General features: G+C 36.1%; 1 protein-coding gene across 4 annotated transcripts in view; it reads right to left on the bottom strand.

The window, feature by feature from the left end:
• me1 (malic enzyme 1, NADP(+)-dependent, cytosolic) overlaps positions 1-20365 on the bottom strand; it is a 167993-nt gene that overhangs the window by 92620 nt on the left and 55008 nt on the right. For all 4 annotated transcript variants that reach the window (XM_073925316.1, XM_005158369.6, XM_068214017.2 and 1 more), the window contains 1 exon segment: positions 3949-4082. In XM_073925316.1, coding sequence (XP_073781417.1) covers positions 3949-4079 — 131 coding nt within the window. In that variant the 5' untranslated portion in view covers positions 4080-4082.

The raw sequence follows: 20365 nt of genomic DNA on the forward strand, positions 1-20365 counted from the left end.
AAAACCCAAAAAAGAGATAAATGTTAACAAAATATTTATTAGATACAAAATTAGAAAAAGGACAAGAGGCAAAAAAACGATAACAGTAAACAAGACAAGGATCAAAACATAGCAGGACAAATCAGGGGAAAATGCTTCGTAATGCTTCACAAGGGGTTAAAACTAGACTCAGCAAAGGGTCCGTGTGATGAGGTGTCTTTTTAGTCCTAGTAATCAGATCATCATGAGCTCTCAGCTTTGTGTGTGTGTGTGTGTAAACAGAAGAAACTGGTTCCTCCATTTGAATTATAGTTTGAGCATTTGATTTGTCATTTATTTATTACAGGATTTTTCTGAGTCGTTGTTGTTGTTGTTGTCAATAATAATGACATTAATGTTATTATTGGTGTTACTATTATTTTTGTCGTATTTGTTAGAGTTATAAATACTGCAACCTTTATTTTTTCAAGTGAGGAGGTCTGAGATTAACTTGACTTAAATTAACAAGTTGGCAGAAGTTTTTTGTGTGTGAATTTGCAAAGTTTTGCTCACAAAACTAATCTTTTTAACTTAATGAAGAACATTTTGCTTTAGGTTAAGTAAACATGTTAAATGTAGTTTTACAGACATTTTTACTGATTTTTGTCAGTAAATTTCATCTGTGATTTCAACTTTTTTCAAATTGGATTTATTACAGTGTATTTTGAAATTTACTTACATACAATATAATTACAGGGCTCAACAATAAGGACTGCCCGGTGGCCCAGGGCCAGCGTGAGAGACGCTTGGGACAGTAGACAGTACTGGCCCGATTGGGACAGTACTGCCTTGTCACTAACATTTAATTTGTCTGCAACTATTTGTCAATTGCGTGCATTTTAAGTTTGTGCTTTTAAGTCTTTAAACACTACCTTGTCTGTGATGTAGTAAACACCATATTTCTTTAAGGTTCCTCTTATCTGATTTGATGTTTTGAGCATGCAATTATTTTTTTTCCATAACCTGGTAACAACCAGAACAGGGAAGAAACAGCTACATGGTGGCAATATCAAAATATAAGGCTAAAAGAAAATGTCTGTTTCTAATGTCTTGGAAGCAGGCATTTACATGTGAACAACGTGACAAAAAAAATGAAGTGATGTTTTGCACAGTTTGCCGTCAGTTTGACAAGTCAGCCCACCTTTAAAACACCTCCACATTTTCCATACTACTGTTTTTGCTTGCATAACACTTTAATTAATTTTTTTTAAGTATTAAAATTGTAGATTCACAAACTTTATTTTTGACACATTATTTAAAATATGCGGATAAAATATAGCTATTAAGTTTCTTTTTTTTTTTTTGGTGGGGCCATTGAAAATTTTGGCAGGGCAGGTAAAAATCTGAACCACTGGCCCAATCAGACCAGTACAAAAAATCCTTAGCGCTGAACCCTGAATTAGATTACAATAGATTAGATAATGATATTCCAGGTAATGTTTCACACTGTAATAAATCACATATTAGTATTAAACCTAATATAATACTATCCTGCTGAAACCACAGGTAGTCTCTATTACAGCTTTAAGACTCTGAGAGATTACATTAAGGCAATAATATTTATAAAAATAAATGTATCATATTTCTTTAAGTTTACAGTGTTATGAGAAGTACGCATATCAGAGGACAAAAATGACCTTCTTAAAACATGCAAAAGTAGTTCAGAGATGACCAAGCTGTCACATTAAAAATTTTTGACCATATGCTGCTGGCTAAAACAAAGCTCAAGAATAATTGGGGATTTTCCCTGCTTATGTCAAAATGCTAGGAAAAATACACACCGCACACAAAAATGCCCCCGGAGATCTTAAGACACAAGTTCCTTGTTTTAGAAATACGCTCACGAGAAATACATTCAAGTTCTACATCTGACCCAAATTAACAAGACCACGTCACATTCCCCATCAGTGCGAGCAAGCTTTCCATCAAGGAAAGAGCATAATATCTCTCTTGTTTGGCTCAGGAAAAGCGTGCCCACCTTCCCCGGGCTGGAGAAACAGTTAGATGTTTACCAGGACTTGTGAGTGTAAAGGTGGGATGAAAAGAAATCAAACTCTACCTGACAGCTTAAGCTTTGTCGTGACAGTCGCTATAAGCTGAAATGTCTGAGTGATATTTTGGCACCTTGTTTCCTAACTGCATCTCAGGAGAGTCCACTAAACTTCAGCTAGAGTTTGACTGCATTGGCTGTATTCTGTTCTGGCAAATCCGCCTGATGTTGTAAAGCTCTATGTATTCCCCATAAACTGTTCAAAGTAATGTCTTTCACAGAGTTTATACTATTCCTTCTATATGCAGCGGCAGTGAAGGGGAAGTAGTACTTTAAAATGAGGTTTTTGGACGATGTTAACAAGCGTGATAATTCAAAACACTTTTCCATTTTCCTTTCACACCCCAGTTTCTTTCTGAGATTCTGAAACTAAAGCGTGAAGGTTTTGGCTTTCTTCAGATTTATTTAGCTAATTGTGCATATGAAATTCAAGATTACATCAGTAGGGCCATACATTCTTAAAAATACAAACCAAAAACAGACGAGAAGTACCAAAAGTGGTTTTCGCAGTGATGCATAAGTCCCATTTTTTGTTCCCTAAAGAAGCTTTTAGTGGAAAGCTTCTCAAATAATTTACAAGCTCCATGTGAAGAAGCATTTGCCATAGTGTGAAGAAACTTTTTCCACAATAGAATTATGTTTGTGTAGAATAAAATGATGGATGTTAAAGATTCTACTTGGAGCCATGGATGCCAACAAAGAACAATTTTTTTTAAGTGTGTTTTCATAGGTTTACTGTACAATACAGGACATTAATATATGCAATAATTCAATAATAGGTAGTCATCTTAAAAAGAATTCAAAATCTGGATGGGACACACTAAAGATTTGCTTTAAGAGCTCTGTTTACTCTGTTTTGTAGCATGAATGAGCGAATGAATTTTTCATACAGTAGACAATGAAATGAGGCAGGGGTGGCAAGGTGGATCATTGGTTACCCCTATCGCCTCACAGTTATAAGGTCGCTGGTTTGAGTCCTGGCTGGGTTAGTTGGCATTTCTTTGTGGAGTTTGCATGTTCTCCCATTATTCACATTTACAATGAGTACTGTAAATGAATGAAACGTGTCAGAATGTCTGTCCACTGCTATTTCTAAGTTTTACTGACAGTCTGAACCTAGGAAGCTCTTAAGCCCCTTGATCACTGCTTATGGCAGACTGGTTTCGGAGGTCTGTGCTAAATATGCTAAACAGATTGTGAACTATTAGTTTTGTAGTCTCCCCAATCTAAACAATGTTGTTATTTTATCTTTTTTTATTTGATATAAAAATATCCTTTAAATATGTTTGTCAAAATTGTTGGTGTGTTGCCCATCGTGTCACAATTCAAGCAGGAAAACATCAAAATAGCTTTGATAGCCTGGGAAAGACTCCCTCCCTTTGCTGAAGCAGTATCTTGTCTGCCAAGGTCAGGGTCATTCGTCTGAAAGAGACCCATCTAAAAATAAATCATGGCCACTGCCTGTGACAACAAACCATGACTTGTGGTTTTGATACCATATATAACAGAATTTACAGAAGGTTTGGTCTTTTAAAACATGGGAACAAATCCCCTACTGCTTTAAAAGTGGCAAACAGCAGCAACTAATGATTTCTGGGAAATTGCTAACTGAAAACACAGTAGAGACCTATTGATGCTATTTTGATTACTCTTTTTAGGTCCCAACAGCCAGCAGGAAAATTCAATTCTGATCCATTCAGAAAAATAGAAATACAAACAAGATAACAACAGAAAACATTTCAAGGAACCACAACAACAGACTTTATACATAAAGGTATTTCTGTGATTTCAGAGGTGTGAAGTCAAGTCACATAAAACTCTGTTTGAGTGTAATTATAATTCTGAGGGTCATATAGATCATCAGTAGTCTGTTTTCTCACCTGTCCAAATCTTCCTTTAACAGCTCGTAGCTCCTAAGAACCCGCAAAACTTGCACATCCTGGCTGAGGAAGCAGGGTGGCAACAGCCCATGAATGCCCAGCTGCAAGCGCTCCTCCAGGGAGAAGGCCATCCCCTGCAGAGAGAATAACAAATGATGGTGTATTAACAGTTATTACTGCAACCACACTGTGAACTGACACCTACAGTATGTGCACTGATGAGCTATAATATAATATAATATAATATAATATAATATAATATAATATAATATAATATAATATAATATAATATAATATAATATAATATAATATAATATAATATAATATATAAGGCTGCACAGTGGTGCAGTGGGTGGCACAATCGCCTCACTGTAAGAAGGTTGCTAGTTTGAGCCCCGTCTGGGTTAGTTGGTATTTCTGTGTGGAGTTTGCATGTTCTCCCTGTGTTCACGTGGGTTTCCTTCTGGTGTTCCGCTTTCCCCCACATTCCAAATATATGTGGGACAGATGAACTGAATAAGCTAAATTGGCGGTAGTGTATGTGATGTGAGCAAGAGTGTATGGGTGTTTTTCAAGTGTTGTGTTGTGGCTGGAAGGGCATCTGCTGCATAAAACATGTGCTGGATAAGTTTGTGGTTCATTCCACTGTGGCGATCCGTGATTAATAAAGTGACTAAGCCAAAGAGAAAATGAATGAATTAATGATATAATATAAATATACTATATAACAATATGAAATGTTAACAAATTTGCAGTCCTTTATATTTTTTTTGCAGAAATAAAATAATATTGCTTTAATTTTCTAACTCAGTTGTTATTTTGTTGCTTTGATTATTCAATTGTCCACATTTGAAAGTCTTTTGAATATTCATTCATTCATTTTCTTTTCGGCTTAGTCCCTTTATTAATAAGGGGTCACCACGGTGGTATGAACCGCCAACTTATCCAGCATGTGTTTTACGCAGCAGATGCCCTTCCAGCCACAATTGAACACTGAGAAACACCCATACACTCTTGCAAATCACACACGCATATACACTACAGCCAATTTAGCTTATTTCACCAATACCGCATGTCTTTAGACTGTGGGGGAAACTGGAGCACCCTGAGGCGACAGGGCATCTTGTATTTTAGTTGTGTTTTTGTGACTTTTCCAGAGCCTGCATGGTTGCTGATTTGTGGGTGGGTCATCTCACCTGAGACCCATTATCCCACTATGTGGTGCCTATAGAGAGTCTAACATTTGACATGAGACGAGAGCTGAGTTAGCCAGACCTCCCTGCCTGGCGTTTTGATTATTTTAGTTTGTTTTGGATCATGATCTCAGTTCACTACCATGTACATGCTTTTCACTTCTGACGTCCATTTATACTGACTTTGATTACTTTTGTGAATTATGCCATTTTGTTAATAAATTATTTCTCTTTTTGATTTACCCGGTCTTCTTGTCTCCCTTATGTTACAATTTTGAGCAGTTTGTAACATCTAACCACTGCGCCACTGTGTCACACTCGGCGTGAATATCTGCCAAATAATTCAAAGTAAATTACTTGCATTCTGTGAAAATATTACATAGTCTTTACAACAGCAGCTAGGATAAACAGAAATGCAAATAATTTGCATTAATTTAAATAATTAATATTTGCTCAACTAAGCCTCTGCAGCTGTATTATTAAAAGTTTGTTTGGAAAAGTTAAACTAATCCCCATATACCCCTTCTGTATGTATCAGATGACTAAAAAACAGCTCTTCTAAATCTGCTCACAGATCTACTCCTGACTTAATGTTTTGGTGGTGGAGCTTAATGCAAGTAATGGAAGCAAAGCCAAGAAAAGGTCACAGAGATCGAGGCGCAGTGTGGCGCACAGCTAAAAGGGCAAGACTGCTTCTTTGCTGCTTTGACCCTTGACATTTAGCCTGACCCTGAACTCTCCAACACAAATACTATAGCCAGGGGTTCTGAGTTCATATTACTAGCAGAGCTCCACAGGCATAGCTGTCTATAAAGGAATATCTGTCAAAACCAATAGCTGTGGTATCTCAAGGCAGCCTGTCTTGTTCTTAATGACAGACTTGCATCATCATTGCCACACCTCTGGCTGCTCCTTCAGAGGAACCACTAGGGAAGGCCCAAAACCCTAAAGGCTGTGCTAGATTTGTTTTTTTAAACAAGCATATGCAAGCTTGGCTTTTCAGCCTTTTTTCATCTGGTTATGTTAAGTGGTCTGTTTGTAAAAAGGGTTTTGGCCTTGTAAACATGAGGAGACTCCCTTACACATGCGCAATATGCTACTGAAGCAACTGAGACCTAAAGCAATTCACTTTGTACAGAGAATTCTGCTATCCCTTTTCTGTTAAACTGCATCCCAATTGCAGACCTATTGGATCCCATATGGACCCAAAATTCTTACAGAAATCATTATGGGGGCGTTACATTAGAAATCACAGGAGAGGGCAATTCTTCAGCAGGATAGCGCTGCTTCTCATACTTCAGCCTCCAAATCAAAGTTCCTGAAAGCAAAGATCAAGGTGGTCCAAGATTGGCCATTCCAGTCACCAGGCATGAACATTATTTAGCATGTCTGGGGTAAGATGAAGGAAGAGACATTGAAGATGAATCCAAAGAATCTTGATGAACTCTAGGAGTCCTGCAAGAATGCTTACTTTGTCATTCCAAATGACTTTATTAATAAGTTATTTGAGTCATTGCTGAGATGTATGGATGCAGAGATGTATAGGAGTCAATATTAATTCTTTTTCCACTGCACCATGACTATATCCTATACTGTACATTATTTCTGTTAAGGATACAAAACTTTTTCTACGCAAAGTCAGACTTAATATCCCAATTAAATAATTAAAAATCAAGGCATGATCTTATTTTAGTTTGATAAAATAATGTAATCTAGAGGCCTTTGCCTTTCAAATAAGCCACTTCTGATACCAAATGATCAACTAGAAGTCAAGTTAGTATTTGTTGTTCCTAAAAATTGGATAAGTGACAAGACTTTTGTCAGGTAGTGTATATTTAAAATTAAGGAACTATAAAATACAATTATATATATTGTACTTGGGAACCAAAACATTGTGAAAGCAGATTCCTTATTGAATCCATTGCTCCCAGCATGTAGGTCACAATTCACAGTATTAACAATCCATTAACTAACACTGGTAGCTTATTAAACTACCAATTACCTGTTTGTTAATAATTTGTAAGGTAGAAGTAGGATTTAGATTTAGGGTAGGATTAGGAAGGCAGAACAAGATCATACTTTATAACTAATGAACAGTTAATATCTAAATAACAGGAATGTAATAAATTCTTGTTAATAGCAAGAATTGTGACCTAAAATAAAGTGATACCTTGCAATTTTATATGAAGAACACTTGCTTGAATTTTGATACATTTTATTCTTGTTTCCAATGCATGATTATTCGACATTCCACCAAAAAAAAACCTAATTTATAAAGATTATCCAATAATGTCCTTAAAATGAGCTTTTGAAATCTGTCTCTACCAACTGGCACGCTTCTCGCTGATTAGCTTCAGCTGATATTGACTCTTCTACAGTATTTACAAGGGCAATTAAGGCTAAATCCAACCGGTCTAATATGGCACAAGTCACACAAACATTTAATGACAGATTTGGGAGGATGTGTAACAATGTGTAGTGCATTTGATGAATCCTGTCCACCGTTGAAAGGGCTGAGAATATGCACATGAGAATTGCAGCTGGACCTTTGAGTAGTGACAGGCTGTCTGGTGTGATACACCCCAGCATGACAATGTTGTTCCCTAGTGAAAGTGACCTTTTTCAGCAGGATAATGCACACAGACACATTATCCATATTGTCCATTAAGAGCATGATGAGGACTTCAACATGCTTAGTCATGGACTTCAGACTCCACAGATCTCAGGATGTGATAAGGCATCAAGTTTGATCGAGTTTAATATTGGAAGCTACAGGACTCAAAAAGATCTACTGTAATATTTTGGTGTCATATATCAAAGAACACCATCAAGGATCAGAGATGTTTTGGCAGTATGCAGAGGACCGAGAGCAGTCAAAATGCCTAAACAGAAGCAGTTGTGGCCTAATGATAGGGAGTTGGGACTCGAATCCGAAGGTTGCCCATTTGAATCTCAGTTCTAGCAGGAGTGAAGGTAATGTGAGTGAATGAATAGTGCTCTATAACTGTGTTTCTCAACCACATTCCTGGAAGACCACCAGCTTTGCACCTTTTCCATGTCTCAACCAAACACACCTGAATACTATTATCAGCTCATTAGTAGAGACCGAAAGACCTGTAATAGGCGTGACAGACAAAGGAGACATCCAAAACATGCAGTGTTGGTGGTCCTCCAGAAACATGGTTGAGAAACACTGCTCTATTACACCATCAAACCCTCTATCTGTACCCTAACTGCTCTTTGGGGATGGCAGAAATTGCCGGACTACTGCTCCAAATGTTTGTGTGCATTTGGATGGGTAAAATGCAGAACACAAATCCTGAATTACTAACAAATGCTTATGTTCATCAGTATATAAAGAAAACATTACAATAAACATTATTAATAAATATATATTTACGTTAATTATAAAATTAAAAAATGTATTAACATATGTATTGCAATTGAAAACCTTTCTTCTGTCAAAGCTCTTTTATGACAGCTATACAAGAATCCTCACAAATTTATCATGTCAGCACACAGCAAGCAACACCACTTTTTGGTTTCTAAAACAATCCTGTGGTAAAAATAAAGACAAATTACCCAGATGCTATTGGATGTTATTTGTAGTTTCCCTCGCGTCTGTTATTTTCTAAAGCTAACTACCTAGTGCACCATTGATAGTCTGTATTTAAGAGTCTTGAAAATTAAATGCCGTCTTGCCAGGTCTGAGTTGCGACCTTTGTGATTAAAAACGGACATTCTATTTTCTCAAAAACTGGGTGGCTTATCCAAGACTGTCTCTAGACATACATTACATTTCCTTTTTGTTGGTTTGTAGGGTTGTTAAAAATTTAACTGCATATTAGAGACTGGAGCTCTGCCGAAAAAACATCCAAGAGTGCTTTAACTTAAACACCTAATTTCATTGACGCATACACACATGCAAATGCCTAAAAGCATTTGCTGTAAATTTTCAATCAACATATTCCTGTAAATAATGATTGGAAAAGACTCTAGATGATTTGAAACCAACAGCAACAGACATTCTCAATGAGATCAGCTCTACCTAATCAAATATAATTACTCTACAGTTCCACGAGCACTGAATGGATCCTTGTGTCAAATGTGTAATGGAGACATTGGTGGATCTGGGCCCAAACGGCAAATTAATGTCTCTGACAATGGAGCTGCAGGCAGAACTCTGGAGGGCACGTCTACAGGTCCCAGAACTGGCATTCTGATTGTGGCCATGGATGGCTGGACTGAGGAAAGTGGTCTGTTTGATGGCACGCATGGATGGCAAGATTAGGGCAATGAGTCCCAGAGCTCCTAGCGGGGCTGCACGGCGTGGGAAATGGTGAGGGACTTGGCGCTGCTTAAGAGCAACTCTGCATTGCCAAGATGCCAAGTGGAGTGAGAGACTTGCAAATCTTGCTCTATATATAGAAAGCACAACAATAGCATTGCCATGTAGTGGACACTGATTTGCCAAAATCAATCTGCAAATCAACTTTTTACCCCATGACATTACTGCAGCAGGCAGATTTAAATGATTAAAATGAATTGGAAACTGAAGGCATATGAGAACCATGTATTAAAATAAGGTCAGCAGTCTATACAAACAGATTGGTAAGCTTAATCTGTTGTTTGTTTTTACTGTTGCAAGTCATGAAGTCAATAAATATAGCAAAATTTAATATTCTTTATTTTGAGATCCAATATCTCTAAAGCTCTGATTTCAGCCATGATTTTGTCATCTGAAACAAATCTGGGAAATCCTAAAAGATTCCTGAAATCCTAGGCTAAAATTGGTGATCTTTGATCGTTAGTTTAACATGTTCACAGCCATGTTAATTTTTCCTCCGATTAAATTCTGGCAGTGTCAGAAAATTTGAGACACTTTCATGCAGTGTGACAACAGCTGCAATGAGTGTCAATCCAAGAACTAATAGGAGCAAATTTGACAACGCAATCCACGCCACAATTCAAATGACTGCAGGGAATGTCAAAACTGTTTTTTTTTTTTTTTTCTGGTTTAATTATTGATACCTGGTGTGTGCAAAATTGCTGCTACAGATTGTTTACCTTTGCTGTGAGGAATAATTTCAGAACGCGGGACAGTGAAAGTGTCACGGGTAGATGACGTCAAACTCTGAGGGCGTTTTCTTTTGTGTTTGGCATCTTCATTGCTGTTCAGTCTGAAATTATGACTGCTGAGATCTTACAGTGTGACATGGGAGCCATGTTCGTGCAGTCTGACATGCTACAATTGTTCAGGATTATTAAAAAAAAAAATTTTTTTATTAATTAATAAAATAAATCGCACAGTATGAACCGGCCTGTAGTTTCAGTATGTTTGTAAATTGGTAATATATTTGCTTTCTGAGAGACTATACTACTATGATATAAATAATAAACTATACTAAAATAGTATGCTAACTACACTACTGAGATATAAATATATTCAATATACAACTGAGAACAAAAATCAACATTTTTTCTACAAGAGTTTTGGTGAACAAAAATCAACAATTCAACAAGAGTTTTGGTGGGGTTTTTTTCCTCTGGACAGCACTTCTAATTTTGTTTTCAAAGCTGCAGCATCAGTCAATCAAATCGAGTTAAAAATCAAAAGCGCTCATCAGCGCAAAGTGCTGAGACATTGTTGGACAGTTCCATTTTTGTGCAATGGGGGGGGGAATTTAAATTTAATTGACAAACTTACAATAACTAAACGGCTGTTAATTGTCAACATTAAATTACATTCATATTCCGCCTATCATCCATTAAATTTTTTAAATGCAGGATTTTCAGCTTTAAAATGTTTTTGTGTGGGTGGGCCAGCCTTTAATATGAGTGGTCTAGTGCCACCCTGGCTCTTATGTAGCCTCGCCACTAATAAGATCCATAGGGTGACATTTTGCTTCATCTCAACTATAAGATGACCATTGACCCTTATAAAACCTGGAATTTATAAACACTTCTTTGAGTTAAGTTTCAGATAATGATGGACACACTTTGTTTTACAAAAGGTTTGTAATTAAAAAAATTTATTTAAAATCCTGAAATATCACATCATATTTTGTTTCGCTGAATAAAACATTCAGATTAATCAACATGATGATAAGTACTGTAAACGATGAATGAACAAAGAAGCGCTTAAATCACTGGGCCTGCCATGTTTTGTTGGCTCAAGTTGTTACAGCATTTCTTTTTGTAGCAATATAGAGACAGGCAGGGCAAGGAATGTGTGAACGCTTCCACATGCGCAACAACCACATTAAAGACTGTGTGTTTGCTCCACAGTGTGTTATGCCCACACAAGCTCAAACAAGGAGAACGGCTGTGCATGCCAACCTGTAATCTAAAGATCAATGCCACCACCCCTCTACTTTGGCCATGACCAGCACCACCCCAAACACACAGCACTGAGTGCTTTGTGGCAAACATAAAAGTCTTGCTTTTGACCTGATAAAAGACAGTCTACCGTGTATATACGTTCTTCAAGAGGTCAAACAACTCAGTCTGAATCCTAAAATTCCCAAATACTTGTAAATGGAAAATGTTGCAGCTGTACCACAGAGGGCCAAAAAAGCACCAAGGCAGAAGAAAGCAAAGATCCTCAATGGAAAGCACCTCCTGTTCCTCAGTGGAACGTTACAGTGCATGGGAGGATAGTTACTTGATTTTCTAATAAAGAATACATGAGAGTCGATGAAGCACATCAATGTCAATGACACTATAATGAGCCTCTTTGGATAAAGCTTTGCATTCGGTGCTCTCATTTTTAAGACAAGTTTGATTGAAGCCATCTGCAAAACCTCCTCTTCCATATAAATCCTTGTAATTAAAAATATGTCTTTTCTTATCACATATTCAGGGCTGACTTGATGCTTTTGGAATGAAACCAACAAACTCCTTAAGTGTGTTTCTTCAACTTTGGATATTTTTTATCCCCCAGAGGTTTATTTTTATTTTATTTACTTACTTCTTACTTACTAATCATTTTATTCAAAATCAGAATCAGAAAGAGCTTTATTGCAAGGTATGTTCACACATACAAGGAATTTGTTTTCGTGACAGAGCTTCTACAGTGCAACAGAATGACAGAGACAGGACAAAAAACAGATGATAACTAAAAATAGTAAGTAGGCAATGTTAAAAGTAAGTCGGGAATGCAAATATACAAATTGACAAGTGTATGTAAAGGTATGTTACTATATGCAATGCTATATGTGCAGCTGTTATGTGCAAACTGGCATGTAAAGTATGTTGTTAAATAAGTGTAAAGTGTATATCAAATAGTGATGTTTGTTACACAATTACTATGAAGTGTTCATGGGATGGACTGCCTGTTGACCAGAAGGTAAAAACATTATATTAAACCTATTTGAATACAGAATACTGTATTTTCATTCATTCATTTTCTTGTCGACTTAGTCCCTTTATTAATCCAGGGTCGCCACGGCGGAATGAACTGCCAACTTATCCAGCAAGTTTTTACGCAGCAGATGCCCTTCCAGCTGCAACCCATCTCTGGGAAACATCCACACACACTCATACACTACCTACAATTTAGCCTACCCAATTTACCTGTACCGCATGTCTTTGGACTGTGGAGGAAACCGCAGCACCCGGAGAAAACCCACGCGAACGCAGTGAGAACATGCAAACTCCACACAGAAACGCCAACTGAGCCGAGTCTCGAACCAGCGACCCAGCGACCTTCTTGCTGTGAGGTGACAGCACTATACCTACTGCGTCACTGCTTCACCTAATTCTGTATTTTAAAGACTATAAATCTTACTATATGAAAAATCAAACATAAAAATCAATGACACTTTCTATTCTAAAATAGTCTATAATAACTGCAAAAAGAATAGAATCACATCATTGAGTCAGAATAATTTATGTCAGTTTTCTTAAATGAAGATTTCACTAATTTTTAAGCATTTTACATAGTGCTTGAAAAAAAAAAGATGTGTGGAATAAATTAAAGAAAAACAATTGTAAAAAAAAATCACATAACTTGAAAGTAGAAAATGTTTATGTATATAAAGTTATTAAAATGTGAAAATTCAATTTAATTTTATATATTAAGAATAAAAATGCTAGTTCTGTAAATAGCATTTAAAAAATAAGCCATTTTGTCTTAAAGCTTAAATAAATTACCTTTAGTTGAAAATAACTACTGTTATTGTTAGTGGACAACTTAAGTGAATGATAAATGAGAGTGTAAAAAGGGTCAAAAGTGTGTGTACTTGAGGAAACACCCTTATATGCATATTTACACACAAAGATTAAATCAGCACTCGCATATCAGACATAACTTCTAATCTTTCTGCAAATGTAAACCATGGGGTGACGCAGGGATCACTTTTTGGCCCATTTCAAATTCTCAAAATAAAAGGGGGATAGGAAATCTTTCATCTCAGTTGAATATGCGCACTGGCCCTCTTTCTCAGACAGAGATCAGAGGCTGAGTTTTTCTTCTGATTGTGCTTCTTCTCACATTCTCACATTTCTCTTATGTCCAAGTATGACCTCCATCCAAGCGAAAACACTGCAAAGTTTCCTGTTAAGAGAATGTTTTGACCTGACACCACAGCCATTCTAGAGTGATCAGACTCAGAGGCAAGAGTCCCAAGCTCCCTCATGTCAATGAAGTGCACCAATCACAAAATCCACCTCTAGAACAAACAAGAGTTCAGAGAGTGTGAGCTGTATAGGAGATCTTGTGGAAGACAAATGATGTTTTTCCCAGCTCTCCAAGGATATGTTCACACTAATGTTTCAGTTTTCTTAAAAAAAGAAGTAGATTGCACATTGCACGATAACACATAGTACATTGTTTGTATGAACAAACCTAAACATTAAAAAGGCTTTTATGAAATATATTTATTTACTGAACATTTGTGCTGAGAGAAAAACACTTATTACACGTATTTCCATAGGATGGTATTTTTATTTTGGTCCATGCGAATGTCTTGCATTCATATTTTGCAAAGGAGGTTGCAGGCAAAGCAGAGTCAAAAGGCAAATTAAAGTCAGAGTTGCCATTAAATGGGCTATACTTTTAACTATTGCATTGGTTCAAGGGTTAAAGGATTGACATATTGCATCAATTACATATTGTGTTGAAGTATTTTTCACTATCAAGTGTATATAATACCAATGATTAAAACTGCTAGAATTATGAAAAGGAGTATGCTTGTTTTGGGAGGCACAACGGCACTAGAGGTGGGTCTGAGGCTGTTCTCATTTCTGATTGGCAAGACTCTCAAGAATTATTGCTAAATAACTGTAAAAGTACAGATCTAAATATCCTGAATGTTCATTTTAGGTTTTAATATATATAATTTTAAATTAATTTTAAAAGTCTGTTATAATTTTCCATAACAGATATAACCTAATTACTTATAAAAATGGTTCTTTAATAAAACAAAAGATTGCAAACAGTGATTTAAAACACACAATTATATAAATTGGTGGTGGCAAATTTTGACTTTTGATATTATTTGGTGATTTTAATATTACTTATTTTGATATGATTTGGTGATTGCCCATTGGGCCTGTTAGGATGTACCGTGGTGCAGATGTACAAAACTAGTGACAAGGGATAAATTTAGTCCAAGGTATTTATTTATGTGCAAAAATATGTGAATTCCCAGCAAAATGAAACTTTGTTTTCTACAAAATTATATATAAAAATTACAGAGGCAATGTGTGTTCTGGTCATTGAGAAACCTGATCATTGAGAAAATGGCCACTTTTCCTGCATCCAGGTTTGATTGTTTGGAGGCGACCCAGAATACGAGTAGGACAGTATTTCGTGTGATTCATTTTAAATGTTAAATCAAGTAGTGAAATGTTAAGCTAACTCAAACTACATACAGAATGAAAATAAACAAACAGTCAAAGTTATTTTGCAGTAATAAATGAAGCATTTCTTATCACACAAAACAGTCAAATATCCACACAAACAGTACATTTGATGTTTCTGAGCCAGCATTTTGATTGTGTGTTTATAGCAGAAATGGTTTGTGTGAGTTAGGTTACAAACTTGCCTAAATAAAAGTCATAGTCACAGCCTGTGACAGGGCCAATCAAACATGTTGAATGTTTATTAAAACTGTTTAAAAACTAGTTTTGGGCAGTTTCTGACTGGCCATTGCTCTAGATTTACTGGGTTTCCTTGTCAACTCTGCTTTATGTGCAATAAGAATTTGTTTAAATAAAACAACAAAACAAGATTCAGGACAAAACCAAGAAACACAGGTGCTTAATCCACATACATCCAAATACAGAGAAAGACGCACAAACACTGACTGAAACAGAGGGGTGTAAATACACTGGGCAAACAATGGGCTGAACTTAGTAGCAGGGCGTGAAGACAATTAATCACTAGGGAGACAAACTAGGGTAGTCATGGGGATAAAACAAGTGTGTGGCACAGGGGAACACAGGGAGGTGAACAGAAACATGTTAAAGTCCAAAAACTATTTCAGCCTAACTGAGTTCGAAGCACAGATACATTTTTTTAAAAGGCTCAAGATTGTGTCAGAATTCCCATTTATTCAAATAAACACTCACAAAATGATCAGCATTTCATTTAATAAATCTAAATCGGCCAAGTGTGAATGCATTCTGTAATTCATCTGCTAAACCAAAATAAAATGGGAAAGGGTAGCGCAAAAGTCTAAGAATCCATTTAGTGAAATGGACTGTCTAAAGTAATTTCAAAGGATTAAAACAGTAATAAGCAAAACATGGTGAAAGAAAAAAAACAGAAGCAGCCACAGGGTCCAGAAGCAGTCACAGAGTGAAATTCAGACTAGACCTTTCCAGCTGACCAAATAGGGAATGTATGAACACATGCTATTCTCATAAACAGCTTCATTGCTTAAATCATTGTGTTACTTAATTCAGTTCACAATCACAAGCAGCCATTAGAGCTGCTAAAAGTGGCAAGAGATGTGGGGAATGTTGTATTGAGCTAAAGTATAAATTAGGGTGAAGGGTGAAAGCAGTAAAGTGTGGTCAAAATGTTTACTGTGCTGATTACTTCAAGAATTAAGTCACAAGTAAGATAGTTCACCCAAAAGTTTATGCCTTGACTTATCTTTCAATAGTAAAGGTCAAAAAGGCCAAAAGCATAAATGGATGCCAATGACTTTCATTGCATAGGTGAATATACTATATACTATATACTATACAAAATATCTGCTTTAGAAAAATTGTATGGGTTTGGAACAGTATGACTGTAAATGCTAACACAGTTGTATGTGATTGAACTACCCCTTTAATGCTTCTGATCCATGATGACATTGCATGAAATTCTTGGGAACCAATTTCATCAGCTCTGGTCTGTATAGAAAATGGCAAGTAACCAGAATGGCAAGAAAACAGAAATCAAGAAGCAAAAAGTATCAAATTCAGATATACAAACATGTGTGAACTTTCATAAAGTTGCAATAAGCAAAATCCACATGTGAGCAATTAATTTGTTAGATGACTCTAAATTTGCACATAACAGCGCACAATAATAATGATAAAGTACCAAAATTAAAGTTCTTCAGCAGCTGCGGCAACGAATGACTCACATGCACAAACAAAGGCGAAGGCTGCATCAACAAAAATCAATGATATACATGTTCAAAACATCAGCAAAATTAAGCAGAAGTGCAGAAATCCCCCGCCATCAATAATACACTGTCTGGCAACACACCAGCACTTCCTTTTATGAATTGTGGACTTTTTAGTGGTAAGCAAACTATGGTACCAGAAGCATGGCTCAGATTCAGACTTCCCTGCTTGATAATTTCCACAGAGATCAGTCTGTTTACAGACAACATTCTGCTGAAGGCTCAATGATAAAACCATCAATATGTGTACAAACACATACACACTCAATACAATCTTATACACTCCTATATGACAATACTAAATGAGGAAAGGATTTTTGATTTTAAGTTGGATTATAGTGGGAGAAATGGAAAAGTAATGGAAAAACTGATCTTCAAATTCAGGTCATTCTTTTGCTAAGAGGTTAAGTAAAAACTCTGAACTGGTTTCCCTGAAATGAGGGAAACTCTGGGTTCAAGTCTTACATCAAGTCGATTTCTAAAAGGGAGGTAAAATTCTCAGAGTGGGTTACCATGACAACTTATAATGAACCATGATAACATGATGAACCTAACCTGGTCAGAAGCATATTTTCCAACCCAGGCTTATTTTGAAAACGTACCCCCACTTTTTTTCTGGAGAGAGCAAAATACTTCCCAGGAGCTAAGTTTTTTTTTTTTTTTTTGTTGCAGTTTTTGTTTTCACGAATCCACCAGAGGCAGCTGTGTACACTTTTTGAGATTTCATTCACGTCTGCTGTTCTTGTGTAAATCCATCAAAGGCCACTGTTAACTAGCTCACTAATTGACTAACTGACCAATCTCCCCACCCTCCCACTTCCCTAAACCCAACCAATAGTAATTTGAAAAGCACAGATTGACCCGCCCACCCCCTTCCCTAAACCCAACCAAAGTGTTTTGAAAAGCAATCCAGAAAAAGAAAAACCCTGTTTTTATCACGTTTTCAGTTTTTACCTCATTCTTTCAGTGTTGTTTACGTTTTTATTTAATTTTTTTGGCTTCTATTTTTGTCTTACCTGCTTTCTGGAATCATTTTGCACTGGACTTGAACCCCTTCGCCACGGTCAACTCCACTCTGCATCTCAAGTCCACCGACATACGTGTCGAGCTACCAGACAAACTGGTAACAACGGGAATCCAGTCCACATATAGTTCAGCTGTCAGCTGATTAGCGAGATAAGGAATGGCATCATATCGCCCCGTAGTGTTCATTTGTAAGACGAAATTCGCAATCTCTGGAAACGTATAAAGGGCTACATTTTCAGTATGAGCCTATGTTGATATTTTCTTTTGGTCTCTTACCCCTTTTACAGCACAAGTAAAATGAAACAAAATACATTTATGCATGTCACAGAAATGTTTTCTTTCTTAATTCCAGTACAAACATTTAAAAAAAAATTTTTTTGCTGAAGTACAAAATTTAACATAAAGTTGTTTGAAGCTCATTACTGAAATGGGCCCTGGTCACAAAAAGACAAAATAAAACTTTGTGAATGACATTACAATGGAAATGAATAGATAGTTTTTAGGCAACACTCTTTAAAGTATATATTTAAAAACATATATAATTTTTAATAAATTTCTATGACACTAAATATTTTATACACTTCAATTCATTAAAGTAAACATTTGCCAAATACATATGTATTCATTGTTTGAATTTAAGGGTGCAGTAGGTGATTGTCTTTAGAAATAGTTTTTGTTGTGCTGGTTGAAAGTCTCTTCACATTCCAATAGTAATAATTAACGTACATGATCTAAATATATTTAAATGTTTTTTATATTCTGGATAAAGCATAAAACTAAAAAATGTTTATCCAATTAAATATTGTTGGACATACAAATAACTCAATTACGACCGGTATCTCAAAACTGTCTGTTTAACAAATTTAAATAACAATTTCTGTGCAGCCTCTGTAAGCAGACAGATACGTCACTCGAGCGTGCATTTGAAGCATACGGATCTACCACTGACAGAGAAAAATATGTCATCCTGCAAACTCTGCATCAAACTGAACTTCTTTCTGAAAGACCAGTGTGGCCTTGTATGCATGAACAGAAAGATTTTTTCTGAAAGGGCTTCTGACAAAAATCCAGAATCAGAACTTTTCTAAACTACTTTTGCATGCTGGAGGGAAATGACGTTATGCAGTTTAAAACAACGACCTGAAGGGTGACACCATGGCTGAAGTATTTCTTAGACAGGAATGTTTTAAACTATTTTAGTCAAAGCTGATGTAGACTGTGTTCTTGTTTATGAATGGGTTTATATGCACGGTAGTGTTGTTCAGCCACTGAAAACATCCGGCAAACGATTGGCTATTTTCAAGTGCTTGCAGTACCTTTTACAGCATCGATAATATAGTCAGTTAAATAGACCTGAGCATTCGTTTAGTTGTTCAAGTGAAAAGGAGCTGAAAACAAGTGATATACGAGGATCAGCGAGCACAGTTGAAAATGAAAAGTCACTTGTTGTCTTGGTAAACGTAAGTGTAATGTAAAAAGATGGCAGGATATTTTTGTTTTTAGCACTGCTTTATTCTGATCTAATTTTTATTTAACAAAACATAAGTAAATGTGCTCTTCAAGCTTTACTGAGGTGAAGTTTGTTCATTTGTTCATTTTTGAATAGTTACAGCCTGTGACACAGTTTTAGGGAACCATAATTCCTGCACCCGTTGACCTGTCAACAACTACACTTGATAAAATGAGTGTCTCCCTAGAGTTTTCTAACTGGCAAATGACATGATCTGTGTTACATCTAATCAGTGTGAGTTCACGTGTACATGACTTAAGGAGGCGTGGCTTTCGACGGTAGGGGAGGGTCGTAAAATGTCCAAGCTATTATGCTAATGCTAGCATTCTGGCAGATCATCTACTGCACCCTTAAGTGAGCAAATGCTTCATTCTCGATGGCTGATTTTCTGTGATTAATGTTATTGACTTTTATGTTTGGCAACGAATCGTTTGACCATATATGATGAAATGAATAGTTTTTTATTTCTTAAACATCCATATCGGAAGATATCAGAATGCCATGATTCATTAGGCTCAAACTGTGAAAGGGCACTTTATTTTCACGCATGAGTTGACCACCAATTGACCTGAACCACTGAACATCTTTGAGATGTGCTTGAGTAGATCTGACTGGAGTATGGCCATATGATATATCTCCATGCATGTATAAAAAGCCATACATTACATCAGTTACAAGAAATGTTCTAAAAAGTCTTTTTTAAAACTGCCAATTGAAGCCATACATATGAAATGGTGGAAGAAACATATTCACTGCAATAAAGATCTAATCACATATACAAATCACTCTAAATTCATCTAAAAATGTTTTACCCAGCAATTAGAAATTAAATTAAAAAAGATTAACAGAAGAAATTGAGTCCAAGGAATTCAATAAAATATGCTTTTGTGAAACATTTCTAAATAATTCATTGAACAGCGAAATTTGTTTAATAAAAGGGTTCTTTTTACAGTCAGATATGAAAACAGTGAAAGGCAGACAGCCAACATTAGACCCATTATCCTAATTTTTAAGAGTTATTATTATCAGTAACTATTTGTGAAGTGTTTGTAATATGTGAA

This window comes from Danio rerio, chromosome 16, assembly GCF_049306965.1.
Source record: "Danio rerio strain Tuebingen ecotype United States chromosome 16, GRCz12tu, whole genome shotgun sequence".
NCBI lineage: Eukaryota > Metazoa > Chordata > Actinopteri > Cypriniformes > Danionidae > Danio > Danio rerio.